This window comes from Falco cherrug, chromosome 13 (assembly GCF_023634085.1).
Source record: "Falco cherrug isolate bFalChe1 chromosome 13, bFalChe1.pri, whole genome shotgun sequence".
NCBI lineage: Eukaryota > Metazoa > Chordata > Aves > Falconiformes > Falconidae > Falco > Falco cherrug.
The window spans coordinates 19,549,844-19,566,814 of NC_073709.1; the positions used below are offsets into that span (position 1 = coordinate 19,549,844).

The following is a 16,971-nucleotide window of genomic DNA, read 5'->3' on the forward strand; positions in this document are numbered from 1 at the left end:
GTAAGAAGCTGGGTTAGAGGTGTGTCGTGGTTTAATCCCAGCCAGCAACAAAGTACCATGCAGCGTCTTACTCACTGCCCCCTGGTAGGATGGTGAGGAGAACTGGGGAAAAAAGGGTTGATATAAGGAAGTTTAATCATTTAAATTAAGTAAAATATACTACTACTACCAATGATAATAATAATTGTAATGAAAAGGGAGAAAGAAAGAAAGAAAAAAAAAGAGAAAGGAAATGAAATTCAAGGGGGGAAAACCCCAAAATCCCAAGTAACACACCATACAATGGCTCACCACCTACTGACTGATGCCCAGCCAGTCCCTGGGCAGTGATTTTTTTTTTTTTTCCCACTGCTGTCCAACTTCCCCCGGTTTATATGCCGGGCATGATGTTCTGTGGTATGGAATATCCCTTTGGCCAGTTGGGGTCAGCTGTCCTGGCTGTGTCCCCTCCCAACTTCTTGTGCCCCTCCAGCCTCCTTGCTGGCAGAGACTGAGAAGCTCAAAAGTCTTTGACTTAGTGTGAACACTACTTAGCAACAACTAAAAATACCAGTGTGTTATCAACATTATTCTCATCCTAAATCCAAAACACCACACTATACTAGCTACTAGGAAGAAAATTAACTCATTGCAGCTGAAACCAGGACAAGGAGTAAACCACAATTACTGTATTTTGATTGGGAAAGGAGTTATACTTTGGAAGACCATCATTTTATGACCAAATATGAAAATCTGGGTTGATTTTGAGGTTGACATACCCTTTGCTTTTAGAGTGACCATGGTTTTCTTCCAAGTATTAACACTGTTCTCTTCTTTGTACTGGTATTGTTTCTTAAAATGTTGTTTTACAGGCTTCAAGCTGTAAATCGGGGGTTTGGAGATTGTAGGAACCCTAAGTTACGTAAAGTTGGGTGAAGTTACTTTTTCTTTCTCTGTAGATTATTAATCCACTGTTGCATTTGATTGTGGGGAAATTTTTTCAATGTAAAAATAGTTGTCAGGAAGCTGCATGCAGCTTTTAGTCTAGAACCCTCTAGCCCGATATATCTTTTTTGTTATACATACGTTAGATTTTTTCATATAGGTTTGAAAAGGTTTTCAGTCAAAACTTACTACCCAAGAACCTTGTAAGTTCTAAAAAATGTGCCATTACATGCATGTACGTGAAATTGTAATATAGTTAAACAACTGCTGGTAACTCCAGTTTGTTACTTTAGCATGTAATCTTTACCATTATGTACTTCTGTAGGTATGTAATAGCTTTGAATTAAAAAAAAAAAACAAAAACCAACTGTAAGTTGGAAGTATTCTTAGATTCTCTTCACTTATAACAAGAAAGGGTTTTTTTCAGGTAAAAATGAAGACATTGAAGATCTGAATGTTTTTAACGGATCTTCAAATTATCTTTTCATACCAAAAATATGCTTATGTAAGCTGAATAAGAAAATAACTTGTTCTAGTAAATGTTAAAAGGCTCTTTAAAAATACCGCTGGCGTGGTCTCTAGCATGAAGCTGAGGGTCCACCAGGTGGTGCTCGTGGAATAGATTTAATGTTGGGTTAACAGTGCTTAAAATGTGTCTTAACAAATGGGAATGAGAGGGTGCAGCACACGAAAGCTTTCTTGCTGTGCAGCAAGCCTGCTTGTACAATTAAGAAGTTAATAGAAGTATTGTGTAGTGGCTTTGTGGTTTAGGGCACTTCGAATTTTTTAAAAGTAGGATAGAGATACTGAGGAAAAATCCTTATCTGTAGGATGGCTGATGTGGGAAGCAGACAGTATGGAGGCATAGTCCCAGATTCTTTACCTGCTTTTTTGTTAATTTAGAGAGCAGTTTATGAAACCTATCCATTCATGCACTATAAGCATATCATATGACCACTTCCTTATTTACCTACTACATTTTGGCTTTAAATAGCAAAATAACTTTTTAGTAATGTTGTAACTGTCAAGACTTTTGTCAGTGCAAGAATCTTTCCTCTTAAGGAATGCACCGAAATAAGGATCTCATTCTGTGAGGGGGTGGGGAAATCTAGTTTTCTGGTTTAATGCATTATGTGGCTTAAAAAGTCAAAGTGGAAATGAATTGTAGTTCTGAAGATGTACAGATTTTTAGATAACATTTTTTGCCAACTCTGAGGGCTTTCTTTTGACTGTCTTGAAAATGTTATCCTTTAAAAAAGGGGAGGTGGGATGTTAAAGAACAGTGTGGACCACAGTAGTTTGGAGTAAATTTTTACCACCTACCAATTTGAACAGGTTTGGCTTTACTTGATGTCCCCTGACATAAAATGTGTGTATCCTTTGAAAGCGTGATGTACAGCATTTTACATTAAATTAGCTTAAATTGTCCTATACAGCACCCCCCTTTTAAAAAGAATTATTAGAATTTGGAAACAAACAAAATGTCTGTGAACCAAAGTGACTGTTTCCTGTCTAGTCAAAAAGCAAAATTCAGAACAACTGCAAACAAATATTCCCAAACCTATTTTGCTTATGATCTTAGTGTTGTGATCAAGCTAAATGTTTTAGTGTTGCATGTGCCAGTATCACATTAGTAACTGCCTCAGTATAGCTGAAAACAAACTAAATAAAACCACATGAAAGCCACTAATAGGTCTGTAAAAGTTTGGTTGACTATGGTTGAACGAACCAGAGGATGGTTTCTTTGGGGTTTGTAGCCCTATGCTTTTATTCTGGGTAACATATTTATTTAACGTCTGGCTTTTACCGTCTCAGGTGCAGCAGTATGGGGTTCTCTGTGAGCGGAAACTCTCCCCACCCCACCCCCCTTTTCCAAGTATGCTACACCAAATACTTCATAGCATAACTGCATGCATGTACAAAACCATCTCAGAGTGGATGTCAAATAGCCAGTGTATGCTGCTTCTGAAAGTGCTTTTTATATCTTGTTTTCTTGCTTGAGATATTTTTTTTTTATTTACACCCCCCTCCCCCTGGTGTATAAATGTTCTTGCACTTGAGGAAAGGAAATGTGATCTATTCAGATGTTTCTTTCTCCCATCCTGAGTTTAATTTTATGTACTTATTTTAGCAAGGAGGTTTTGTAGTACTTAACATCTGGCACAATTCTCTTAGTACCATAGAATAATAGTATTGCAATCCTCTCACTTCTGAAAACTGTCAGTGTAGCATTAAAGAGAATCAATAAAATGTCAAGTGTGTTAAACTTTCCATCCAGGTCACATTGTTTTTTCACTGCACAAAATACTGGGAGGGATGAAGCAATAAGCTGTGTGCAGTAATACAGTTTATAGTACAGCACTGTAAAAATGTGTGCAAAATACTGGTTGGTTTGTTGTTTGTTTTTTTTTTAATCTAAGTGTAATATCAATGTATTAAATTTAGAAATAGCATGAGAAGTAACTTTGGGATCTGTTTGAACACAAAGATTGAAGAGTGATTAGTGAAAAACTGTTAGAAGTATGTGCTAACATGTGTGGTTTTTTGGAAGCAATATCCAAAAAGGGAGCACTTGCCAGATGCTGCCTTTATAAGGTGTGAACAGGTTAAGAAATACTTTCTGCTGCATTGTTCTTTAAACTACCCGTTCATCAGAAAAATCAGTTTGATGAGGCTTCTGTCAACATCTTTTTTTTTTTTCAGCAGTTAAGTTTTTGTGATATGACTGTATTTCTGAACTCGGTTATGGGACTGTTTTCTGAATGTCATTTATAGTGAAGGAATGGCCGTAATACTAAAACTTTTTAAAAGATCATGTAAATAGTTTCATTTTCACTTGCTCCGTTCAGTGGGTCTGAGCAGTTTTTTGCTCTGTTAAACTGCTTGTTTGAATGCTTCTGGAGTTAGGCTAATACAAAAGAGGACAGGATTTTTTTTTCTCTGTATTTATTGAAAGATCCAGTCTATCTGTAATATTGAAATGGTCTTTTGACTTCTGAGTAGCTAAAATCTGACTTGTGTGTAAGCACTCTGCCAAATTCCAGTTTTGACTGGGGTGGGGAGGGAACTTAAAAACAACAATAAGAAATTGTTGCCTTTTATATCTGCATCTTACATTATTTACTGCTAACATGCTTAGACCGCTGAAAGTGAATGTGTTTTATCTCTGAGCTATTTTCCAGCTTTTCCTAAAGGGAGGGGCTTCTAGGTATCAGTTTCTTTATTTAAAAATTTGACCTACTAAGTGTTCTTAAAAGGAAAACTTATCGTCTAATTTTAAAACAATATAAAGCAAAGTTATGATTTTTATTGAAAGGTCTGGTTCTTAAGGATTGTGGTTTCCCTCCTTATGGCAAAGATAAGTTTCTTCTAAGAGTGGAATAGTAAAAGTAAGAATAGTTCTGAATCCGATAGTATTTCTCTCCAGTGCAGTAGCTCTATGATGCCTTAATTAGCAACCTGAAATTCAAGTTCTGTTGAAGTTATTTGAAGAAATACACTGTTGATTCAGTGGTGACAAAATTTCACAGCTGAAAATAAACTTACACCGTGAACACTTGATTGCCGTTTTCTCTTGAGTGGAACTAGTGCACTCGAGGGTTTTTTTTAATTATGTGTTGTGATTTGAATTGGTGAGTTTATCGTTATTACTGAATAAGTTTGAGGTGTGTGGTAGATACATGAACTGTAGCTTAAGTTACTGAAGCCATGCAGTCTGTGTTTTTCTTTGGGGATGGCAGTGAGAGCAGGGAGAAGCCGGTATTAAATGCCACTGAGAAGCGAACTGCAGCTCTGGCTCAGTCTGTATCAAGATGGGATTTTCCGAGTATTTTAGGCAGCTAACTTCGGACAATGTCTGCACGCTTGTGACTTGGATTCATGTAATAGTTTAACTGATATTAGACTTTAGAATGTAGGTGTTTTTAATGATACTGTCAGGTAGGTTTTTGTTTTGTTTATGGAAGCTGCTTTGCCTATTTACTTCTGGTAACATTTGTTTCTCATGTTCATTTTCTCCATTGTAAGATTACATGGGCTCATATCACACACAGTGTTTATTTGTAACAGTGCCAGAATTGAGAAAGAGTGGATGTTGCAGGTCAAGGAGGGGTGTTTTGGCTTAAATGGAGATCCTTTCCTTTGTCTGTACTGTTTTACTTTTTAAAGTATTAAGTTGATTCAAAATATTTTTAAAACATGAGGCTTGAAAAAAAATCCAAATATTTAAGTCACTTACTAAGTCTTTCAGTTGTGTTGTTTGTCTGTGTGGTGTTTTGATTATTTGCCATTTTATTTTTCAGCATTGTCAGTGAAGCAGGAGCATCTATCTACAGTGTCAGTCCAGAAGCGTCCAAGGAAATGCCAGACCTAGACCCAAACCTGAGAAGCGCAGGTATGAGGTGGATTTCATTTTATCACCATTTCAACATGGAGCTCCAGTCTCAGTTCTCAGATTGTATTGTTTATAATATTAAGTATAATAATAGCCAAAAGCATAAAAAGTGAACATTTTGGATGTTTTGTTTCTAAACTTGAATTATTCTATCATTTCACATTTGAAGTTGTAGGTATACAAATTATGACATCATCTTCTACTGAGGCCTGTAATGTAAAGGTCCTTGTGCATGTATTCCTTCAATAGGCTGGTACAGGAGAATTTATGGGGATTAACATAACCAATGAATTGCATAAACTTTCGCAGATGGACATGTCCATGGACACAAGAGCTAGACCTTCCTTCTCTTCTCTTGTCCCTTGTATGTACACAATATCTCTAACAATTGAATGCTTCAAAGACTAGGAAAAAGTATAAGAATGGAACAGATAATTTAAAGGTGTGCATTCATTGTGATCCCTTTGAAGTGTTCATGGAGCTGAATGTAGTCCTCAAGAAATATTTAGGTTTAGTTTTTAAAAAATTGTCGTCTTCAGCATAAATGTCACTGGGGTATAATACATCCCAAGTTCTTAAAAATGTAAAAGTGCCACAACTGTTACTATTTTCAGTGTTTGGTTAAAAGTAATTTTTAAAGATCAAATTCCTAGCAGGTTCTTTGGTGTCCAAATTCTAATAATGGACTGTGTTTCTTGGGAGACAGCTGTACAGTCTGAGATTATTTTTGATTACTTCATTTGTGTATTTTTATTTGTGTGCCTTTTTGGTTTATCTACCTCATTTTTTTATTTTCTTGGGTTTCCTGCTATTTACTGTCATACTCAGTATATCATATTTGAAAATGCAGTAACATTCGCGTATAAATCTTTTTCAGCCAGAATTTTACTGTTCTTAATTTTAAAGTTATTCTGGCAGGTTACTGGTCTGGAAATCCTTGGGAAGTTATAGTAGTCGATCAGCAAAAACCAGTTCTGAATTTATATGGTATCTGGGGGTAAAACTGTCTAGAATGCCCCATGTTCCCTTCATCCCTATTTCCACGAAGAGGGAAAAGAGATTTGTGTTAAGTTGATGTTTCAAGTGAGCGTTTTTACAGGAATATTCTTTAAATGTCTATATCAGCCTTTCCATTTACAGGACAGGCCTTTAGCCTCTTTTTGCTTGACTCTTTCCTCCCTTCCTGCAAATGGACTCCATTGTGATTATTTCTTCCCTGGGCCACAGAAGTTTTGAATGTGTCATGGTATGGCCAGAGTGAATACTATGCATGTGACATTTCTGTATTTGTGACAGATGCCACTAACTTTCCCTTGGGGCAAAGTTTTTTATGTTGCTGATATATTAAATGTGGGTTTAGAGTTGATGTAAATGAACAGAAAAACACTGAAAAGGAGGAAATCTAATTATTAACAATATACTTTTCCAGATGTATATGATTTTCTTTTTTTTAGAAATTAATTTTTGAACATTTGAGACACTTTTATTTAGTCTTGTGCATCAAATACAGTAAGTGAAAATCAGATTTGTAATACATGACCAATTTCAGTATTAATTATGTAGAGTTCATAATTTCTTCATTATTACTAGGAATTGCTTCAGGCATAACTTAAGTGCTGTTGCATCTGGTTTGAAAAGCATCAGCAATTTTAATGTGCTGCAGTATAGTGCCACAGAATGGATAGAAATTGAATAAGTGTAGGATGGAAAGTGAAAAATAGTTCCATGGATGTTGGCTGTTGTGGAACTGACAGGTAGAAATATATTTATTACAGTAGAGTCTTTCTAGAAGTTTTAGACTTTCTTCTTAGTCTCTTTTGGTGTCAGTTTGTAATTAGCTGCATTAAAACTGTGGACATTTTTTTAAAACGTAACATAAAAATGTGACATTAGAGGGAAACATTAATTGATGTTTGGATTTTTTTGCAAACTTTTCTTGACTAGCTTTTACTTTCACACTTTTGATTTTCCTTTAATTTGCAGCAAACAGAAAGGTGACTTGGTGTCAAAGCTGACTTGCTTTTTATTTTAATTGCTGTGTTACATCATGTCAGAATCTGTGCTTACATGATAGCATTTAGTACATTAAAGGAAGCTGACAGCTGCATGATGAAGTGTGACATTTATAGTTAAAATAAAAGGTACAACTGACGTGAGGTATCTGTGATCTTAACACATTTTGCCACTTTTAACATTTTTCTCAACACAAACTTATTGAAGGGTTTTGGGGTTTTTTGAAATACACAGGTAGGCCTATGTTTGTCCATCAGGTGCATAAATATAAAATATTAAATAATGCATATTATATAAGATATTAGTTTCCAATCTTGTTGTATGATCTCTGTCATATTTGAAGCACTGTTTACAACTCTTTGTAGTAGGTTTTCACTTCGTACAGAGAAATAGAAGACATCAGTCCTGATACAAATATTACCTCATTATTTTCTCCTTAGCCAAGTGTTGTTTATGGAGGGAAACCCAGAAACCTTCAGCGTTTCTTGGGGATGCTAGTAAAATATATTAGTTAAGCCAAGAGCTCAACTGGTTTTGTTTTTTTTCCAGTTTGAGCTGTCTTTGAAGGTCATGGATGATGTGGGTTTGTAATAAATGATTGCGAAAGATCTCATTATAAACTACTGGTGTATGTATAAACTGTAGTGGAGAGTCTTTACAGTCATCCATACAGCACTTTTAGCCAAAATGGCACTTGCTTGAAAAGAAAGTAAACGCTCACTTCTTAAACAACTTGCTAGTATCTACATTGCAGAGAATGGAATAGGGTCTCTCCAACTGTAGAATTGTCCTCCAGAGATGTCTACCTTCTTTCTGTCCTAGGCAGTATCAGCTCCTGATATCATCTTTTTACATTGAACCAGGTTCTTTCAAAATTTTTATAGCACCAAATCTGAATATTTCACGGAAGTGCAGAAGTATGCTGTACTGCTACTTCAAGTCCTCTAAGATTTTGTGGAGTGAGACTCAACTAAGTAGATAGTAAAGAACCTGATGAAACCTAGTTACTTGTGTTTCAGTAGTGAGAAGGTATATATCCCCTTCTGACAGTCACTGTGGGATTAATGAGTAGAACAGCTATTTCTCAGCCTCACAGAATTAGGAGATAAGAGGCTTATAGACCAGAGCAATAAAAGGATTTCCTACTTGAAGGCTGAGGAAGTTCAGCTGCAGCAGATTAGGAGGGTTCTGCCTAGAGAACACGCTACTGGAGTTCAGTAATGGGGACTTGCAATAGGGTTACAGCCTGATGGAGAGGAGAATGTAAGGCTTCCCTGAATTCTCCTTCCCAACAGCTGTGCCCAAGGACAAGCTGAAGATTTGGGATGGGGATTTTTGCAAGGGAGAATGGACATCATAAAAAAAGTACTTAGCAAGCTGGAAATGTTGATCACCTTTATAAAGCTTATTAATGTGTGTCGCCTCAAGGCTTTGTGGCTGCCCGCTCTAGAGTCAGCGGAACGGTAGTGAGGGAGCTGCAAGGCTGGCTGGCTGGCTGCAGCTCTGTTTCTGCCCCAGCATCTGTCCTCTGGCCACCCTCTTAGAGAAGCTGTTAAATGTATAATTTGGTGGAATTTTCGTAAAGCTGTCAAATTCATGTTTACTTGGCTGTTCTTTTGTTGTTTTTTCTTTTTTTTTTTTTTTTTTTTTTCTCCTGACCTACCATCAGTGTAACACTTCATATTTAACCTTTGGTTAGCTTTTATTCATGGCAACTTCAAGTAGGAGTTTTTCAGTGTAACTTGTCCATAAGATCTTAAGATCTTCTGGATTACTCTAGGTCTCTGTGGTTCAGATTTGCTTGTATTTTTTTATATTTTTTTTTTATGAAAGGCCTGGATGCACGTTTCCCTTGGAAGCAGTTGTAAGTAACAGCTCACTGAGCCTTGCAAAGTACTCGCCATTAGTTGTCTTCCGTTATCTGAGTGGTTGAGAAGACTGTCTTGATGTGATATTCTTTGCATGAGTGAAAGAAAAAAAAGCAAAATTCAGTGGTGACGAGCGTTTCTCCTTCAAATGGATGGACTCTGTGACAATCAGTGCTGACTTGTTTTCAGTTGCTATCACTGGCCTTGTGACCTCTGGAATTAAATGGTTTTCCAAAGGTTGATATCTTCTTTGTTCTACCTCCATCCTGTCCTATAGAGTTTTGCCCAATAGTTGATTTTGTTGTGCAAAACCTGTATTCCTAATAAAAATGAGGCTTCTGGGATGAGAAATAAAGTAAGTCTGTGCAGATGTCAGTGCATAGACACTGCCACACTTTCTGGTTTTTCTCAGTGCTTCTCCATTTCTCAGTGCATTTCCATTGCAAATGCCTGTTGGCTTGAACAAGTTTGGCTAGACAAAATGGGAAGACTGTGGAGGGACGGGTGAAGTATATATAGAACGTGTAAGCATGTATGACTTGTGTTGAAGGATTGATGCACAAAAATAGGGAATTTATATACCTCCTGGATGCCTGGAAACTTTTTAAGGTATGGTCAGCTACTGATGGCTTTTTTGTTGTCCTTAGTCCAAGGAGGATAAAGGATGCACCAGTTGTTTTGCATGTGCTCACATCAGAAATTTTTTTCTTTTGCTCCCTCTCCACCTCTTGAAGTGGATACGATGATGAAATAAATGTCTATTAATGACTCTAAGAACCAGAGGAAACTGCTGAATTCTGATGAGACAGTGGCCTGACGGTGAAGAATTGATACAAGGCCGTAGTCATACTGGGATTTTACCCTGTTTTTGATACATGCTCAGTTACATTAAATGAAAAATGCCTTCATTTCATTGAATTGATGAATTACCTTTCCTTTTGGGATGACTGCTCTGACAAATAAGCAATCTCTTCCTTCTTTCACTATTTAAAAAGCAAAATAAAATCTAATGTGCTTCATTGCATTGATTTATAAAAATGTAGACAAACCTGAATACATAGAATTCTTTAAACACAGGATGAGTTGGGAAAGGGGATTATGTCTTTTCAGATATTATGTTTGTGTAACCACTTGTTAGAGATCTCATGCTAAGCCTGTCCGATTTGTTTCCATACCTTGGTGCAATCATATATATTTGGTTTTATATTTGCACTTCTGTGTTCAGATGCTGAAAAAAGAGCAACATATGTGAGCTTGTCTAATGCAGCAACTCCAAGAAATGCTCGTTTTCCTCTCAGACATGAAGGGCCTGGGGTCCTCTGTCAAGACCACATAGTTGTGTCACCCGGTTAGGAAGGTGATGAACATGGATAAAATATTCCTTGAAGTTACTTTTTTGCAGATTTGGAATACTAACAGGGCAAGCATGTATGTCATGCTGCATGCACAGGTATGATCCAGTATAGAAACTGTGTTGCTACTAAAGGATGATTTCTGAGGATAAAGAAGAATCCAAGAGAGCAAAAGGTCACACAACTTGCCTTAGCATTGTCAAATCCCATCTGCTTGTCTCCTCTCCACAGGGCAGAACGCATTGGATTATTGTACACTCAAAGTTCAGCACACCACTTGCACTTTTCCATGCAAAAGAAAGCCTTGTAGGCTTTGGGGGCTTGTTAGGACTTTGAGACTGTCATGCTACAGGGTTTTGTTCCCTGGGGTGCTGTTAAAGATAGAGACATACAGTTCAGAGCTGTCATACTAGCCAGCAAGTAGAAGGTAGAGATCGGAAAAAATGTAATTTCTTTTGACTTTATCTTAAGGAAAGTAAAACAATTTGATGATTAGATGTGTGGGACATAGTGCCTTGATGTCTACTCAAGCTAATTTCTTTTTCTTCTTAAAAGAGCAGTATTCCCCCTTGGCTACTCAGGAGAGAAGGTCATTTTTCAAAAACTTGATTGGACAGAAGTCTTATGGTTAAACCATTTGCACTGCTTTCTAAGTGGAAGCTTATTTCTACAGCTAATTGTAGAGGATTGGTGCAAGTTCCACAAGTCTTCAAAAAGGACAAAGCAAGCACTGAATTCTTGGGCATTAAAACATTTTGCCAGCCCGTTCAGTTGGGTGGTGTGCAATTACAGTTGTACAAAGTAAAATTGTATTCCATCTTTTACCTGCCGTATTCTGTAGCATTTGAGAATGAGTTTGATTATACTGTGGCAAACAGCAGTAATATGTAAAGAGGGGCATGCTCTTTTTCTCCCCGTAGGACCCAGTTCCTACTAATGAGCAAAAGCTCACCTCAAGGTGTGAGCTAGGCTCTACAGTTTAAACAGAAGTTATAGGAATCTGTGGATAACTTTAGAAAATAGTCCCTAACTGCAGATAGTCTGGAAATGACTGGGCCTCTTGCAGTTGTGCATGGACACATGGGCCTGCATCAGGATTTTGAGAGAGAGAGAAAAATGGGCTTGAATTGACCCCAGACCAGCGGCACAGTGCTGAATGGGCTCTTACACAGGTGTTAGAGGTGTTTGTAGTCTTTAAGTTCTTGTTCTAGACAAGGATCTAATGTTTTCCAATCCATGCAAACTTCATGGCATGCTGCTCATCAGCACTGTATTTCCCCTGAAGCTGTAGAGCGTAGTAGTGGGCTGCAGTAGAGGAGTTTGATCTTCTGTAATCTGCAACATCAAGACCTGCTTAGGTTCCCCTAGGATTCTGCTTTGTTACAGAATTAAAACAGGGTATTATTTTGAGCCAGGCAAAAGCTCTTCTGTCTGCCTGTTTTGTATCGGTATTTTCACTATGCTAAGATGTGTGTATGTGTAGCTGTTAACTGAGCATCATTTTCTGTGCACATGTTAATGTTTGCAGCTGATGTTTGATCTTTGCATGCTTTGTGGAAAGATGTGATGTTCACCTTGCCTTCCTCTCATTTACCTATTTCTTATATCCCAGATGAATCTGAGTTCAGCAGATGGACTTGGCCTTCTATTTACAGAGCATCATTTTCTGCGCTTCTGAACTAAAAATACCCCAACAGTTCTGTTTAACAGCAGTCTCCAGAAGCAGAGCACTACTGCAGGCTCTGGTAAAGCTAGTTTCCCTTAACATAAGAGTTATGAAAATGATTTACTTCTGTCCCTCTGGATGTAACTCTGTGCACGTGCGTGTCTGTGTATTTTCCTTAAAAGGCTTTGTTGCTTCTTTGAAGCGTGGAGCCAGAGGAACAATGAGTACAAGGATGCTCTTCAACTAGAGGAGTTTTGGTTTGCATTTAATATAGCAGTATGATGCATTACCCACTACATCTGCTTTTCTTACTATAGGCATAGGAAAGAACATTCTGGTCGCTTATGAAAGGTTAATTCTTGTTGCTGATGTAAATGAATAACTCTTGTAAGTACAGAACTTCAAGTAATTTTTCACTTGTAGTAATAACTGGCATGGTGATGCAGTTAAATGGCACAGTGATGCAGCTAAAATTAGTACCAGTGGTCAGAATGTGAAAAGCATACTGACGATGTCTACCTTTTAAGCTGAACAGATGGGGAAAGATTATTTTTTTTTTCTGAATTTATACCATCCTGTAAGACTAACTCATTTCTGTAACAGAAAAAAAAATCACATCAGGCTTCAATTAAATGATTATATGTCTCCCATCTCACCTTAGATAAAAAAAACCTGCTACCATCCTGTGACACAGAAATTACTAATATTTGGGAAAAGTGGTTTTGAGAGTGTGTTTCTAAGTAAAAATACTGAATTTAAAAAGCTGCATTGTAATATTCACTTGTCAAGGCTTTCTCTTCAAATGTGTTTCTTACTTCCTTTTTGTATTCAAGCCGTCTCTTTTAAAGATTTTTGTAGTAAACAAATATAACATTGTCATTCATTATTTCATTAATCTTAGGCAAATAACAGATTATCAGTTTTATGGAGTTAAAAGTAAACTAAAATGTAACCTTTTTAAAACAAAAACCTGCTCGCTTGCCACAGAAGAATTTTGGATGAACTGCAGCTGTTGAGCAGTTGTTTAAAATAAATTGCATACTTTAAACCCACCAAGAAGATATATGAGGATTCAAAACTGTGTCACAAATCCTGACCTACTGAGAAAGAATGCTTAATGAAAAGACTACTGTACGTTTCACTGTATCCTTTGCAAGGAGGGTGAAATTCAGGTCAACAGGATAGAAAGCTTCCAGGACTCAGGAAACCTGAACAATCGATCACTGAGTAAACATTATTGCAGATATTATGGAGAGTAATTGATCTTGAACACAATAATAGGCTTTATAAAAGGATTTAAGTAAGTTGTAATGTTTCCATATCTACCCTGGTATGATATATTGATAGTAATTACATACGCATTTGTGAGTTAGTCTCTGGTTACCTTAATATATTATTTTTTTATTTCATTGACATAGAAGTTTCAACCCAGACTTTTAAGTGCAAAGGTGATTTTAGAATAGGAGGGGAGATGAGTTACTTGGATGTTATAGTAGCATGTCTCAGCAAGAGCGAAAAACTGAGGGTTTATAATAAAAATACAGAATGGTCTCATTTATGACAAAATTGAGGTTGAATCAATCAGCCTAATAGCTTGTGTTTGCCATATACTTGTAAAACATTTGTAAAACCATCCACTGCCTTCACAGCTGGAAGCTTCACATTGTTTCAAAACACAAACAAATGCTCCCACTCTTGTGAGGTAGCGAAACTGTCACTGCTGTTGACAGAGACATCTTTTTGTCCTTATATAAAGACATGTGTGTTTAAAGGAAGGAATGCCATAATCTTGGAATTCTGGCCAAAGATATTTTTCTGCTTGCAGTGCAAGCAACATTTGAGCACCACTGTAACTGAAATAAATTGAAAAAAAAATTTTTTTTTTCTTCTTCCACCCATAATCATTCCTGGCAATCTATCACACTGCATTTGGCAGAACTTTGTATTTTTACTCTTTCCCTATCTATAGCTGTTAAGGTTTTGCTTTATGGTATGGCTTTTGCATACAGCAATGCAAAAGGAGAACATTTTAATCTGTGATTTGTCTGAACACAGAAGTTGGCAGGCTGTGCCCCAAGCAGCCACAATACTTGAAACCATTTATAATAAATTTTGTTATGTAGTTGAGAAAATTTCTAGTTTCCCTTGCACCCTAAATAGTGTGCATGTCTGACTTGGGCCATAACGATTGCTCCAGATATGTTCCATTACTGAAGGGAGGCAGGTAGCCTAATTAAGAAGTTAGCACTATTTCTGGGTTTTTTTAAGGCTGGCAGCTGACATGGCTCTTGTACAGATACCATCTAGTGAAATAGTTGAAAACCTGCTATATTGGTTTTGCCCCTTACTGTTAAGACTGGGCAGGTTTTTCCATCTTTAGTCTAAAAGATTTAGCCTCACAACTATTACCAGTATTCTGGAGTGGAAACTCCTTTTTAATCCCTGTGAAAAATGATATCACTTCCTGTAGAAAGTACTAGTAAAAACAGAATTGTGTGATGTGTATGTGTGAGGGAAATAATTTTAAATTTGTCAGTTTGGAATTAAGAGAGATATGATCTTTTTTTAAGACAGGAGTAACCAGATAATTAAGTATGTTTGCAAGTTCATGAGGCCACATCTGTTCATTAGTCATTAGGAAACAAAACATTTTTACATAATTCTGTATTTTCTATGAAGATCAGACACTGAGACTGACACAAGTTGTGCAAGCAACTCTTACGGAGGCTTTTCGCCCACCACACTGTCATTGCACGTCATCGCTGACAGGCAAAAGTACTTAGCTGTCCGATGGGTTTATCTTGTTAAATAAAGTATGGAGTGAATAGAGACCACCAAACAGCTGAAATGCCTTTCTCACAAAATGGCAGAATATGCCCTCATGACAAGATGGGATTCCAGTAAATACACTTTCTGTAACCGTCTTTATTTTTTATTGCATTTAGAAGTGAAGTTAATCTACATTAAATTCAGAGGACCACCTAGGGCATCTTGTCCTCCCAAGCTTTAATATTTTACGTGGATTTACTGCATGGCATCACAATGTTACTGCCAATGCAAGTATTGCAATAATGTTTTCTTTTGAATTGATAACTTGAATCTTTTCATTTATTGGGTGTGCAATTCTTGTGACGATTTTCTAATAAAGGGACATGTCATGCTGATCTTAATAACCTACTTAATATTGAATAGGGTTTTTTTCACATAGACTAGCATATTTTAAGAATGGCATCCCAAACATTTTATGTTTGGCACCTGATTACTTTTGAGAAATCTGATTTTCTGGGTTTTGCCCTGCATGCCATCATATAATTTATTTTGTATTTGTTTGGGCAAAAGTGAAGAATAACTTAACTGTAGAAGTAACAATGCATTACCTGTTTCATTGTTAGTCTTCTAAAAATCCATGTTTTCTAGCCATTCCTAAAACTTACTTTAAGCATATAAACAGTTTCTGGGAATACCTGTATTAGTGTAAAATAATTCAATATAAACAAATTCTGAAATATCTCGATTTTATTTTTAAGGGGAAAATGTGAAACCATCAGGTTTTACTGTCTCTGACTGGTTCATGGGCGCAGACCTTGCACTTCTGCAGAGCCCTCATGATTTCAGTAATGCTCTGCTTGACTTGTGAGAGTTCAGCCTTGTGGATAAAATCGCCGAGTGGAGCCTCACTGCCCCCTAAAAAGATCTTTCTATTGCAATGTGCTAGTACTATAACAAAGAAAAAGTGTTCTTTGCCTGTACAAGAGACAGGAGATGCTAATCTTGACTGAATTTGCACCTAGAGAGAATGTGGTCAAGTCTTGCCTTTTCCCTATTGTGCTCTTTTATTTTAAATTTGAAAAGTTCTGGAGTAAAATTGCAGCTTTAGTGGGAATTCTGCAGGTTAGCTATCTTGCTGGTATCGGTCGTAGGAGCTGCATCCCTTAAATTGTATAAACAACTAAGTTGATCTTTGCGCTTCAATATTGTAACTATTAGGCCTGATCTAGGAAAGCACTTAAATGCCTGTGTAACGCTATGTGGGTGGATAGTGTTGCTGATTCCGGTGGGAACACCAGCATGCATCTGTGCTGAAGAGTTTTCCTGGATCAGGTCCTACGCCTTCGCTGGAAGCCTCCTAGGGATATGGCGGCATTGTAACCTAGCTATTATGACAAGAAGAGTCTAATTTTTACTTTTTAATTGAAGGTTTGCAAGAGAAGGTTATGGTTGGAAAATGCCTGGATCAACCTATCCATGTAGCTGTCTATTTTTAGAAGATCTAATGAAAGGGGATGTGGACAGCAAGAGATATTTGCTTTTGGCTTATCTAAAATGTAACTTTTGAGATGTGCTTTACCATTACATGGAACAAGAAGAAAATTCTCTGAAACGTTGTACAGCTATTAATCAAATTGAGTTTAAGAAAGCTGGCTGAAAGACTAGTACCTATACATAGACATAAATGCATTCAGAAGAAATACAGTTTTAAATGTTTCCTGGTTTGCGTCAATACTACTTTAATTGGTGTTTTGTTCCATTTTTGTTTGTTAGGTGATGATTGATAGGTACCACTAGTATTTCAATGTAATTAATATGAATTATTGTTACAGGAAAGCATTTCTGCAGTAAACTATACTTGTGTAAACGATAACCAGTGTACTTACACTGGTTAACCTTTTGTAATTTTTCTTGACAAGAAGGCGTGTGTGATTGCCTTTGAATTCAGAACTTCTCTATCAGAGACATCGGCATATCAGGTGTCGC

General features: G+C 36.9%; 1 protein-coding gene across 4 annotated transcripts in view; it reads left to right on the top strand.

Annotated features, from left to right (window-relative positions):
* SRBD1 (S1 RNA binding domain 1) overlaps positions 1 to 16,971 on the top strand; it is a 128,433-nt gene that overhangs the window by 57,392 nt on the left and 54,070 nt on the right. For all 4 annotated transcript variants that reach the window (XM_055725841.1, XM_055725843.1, XM_055725844.1 and 1 more), the window contains one exon: positions 5,226 to 5,317. In XM_055725841.1, the coding sequence (XP_055581816.1) occupies positions 5,226 to 5,317 (92 nt within the window). The remainder of the gene's footprint in view (positions 1 to 5,225; positions 5,318 to 16,971) is intronic.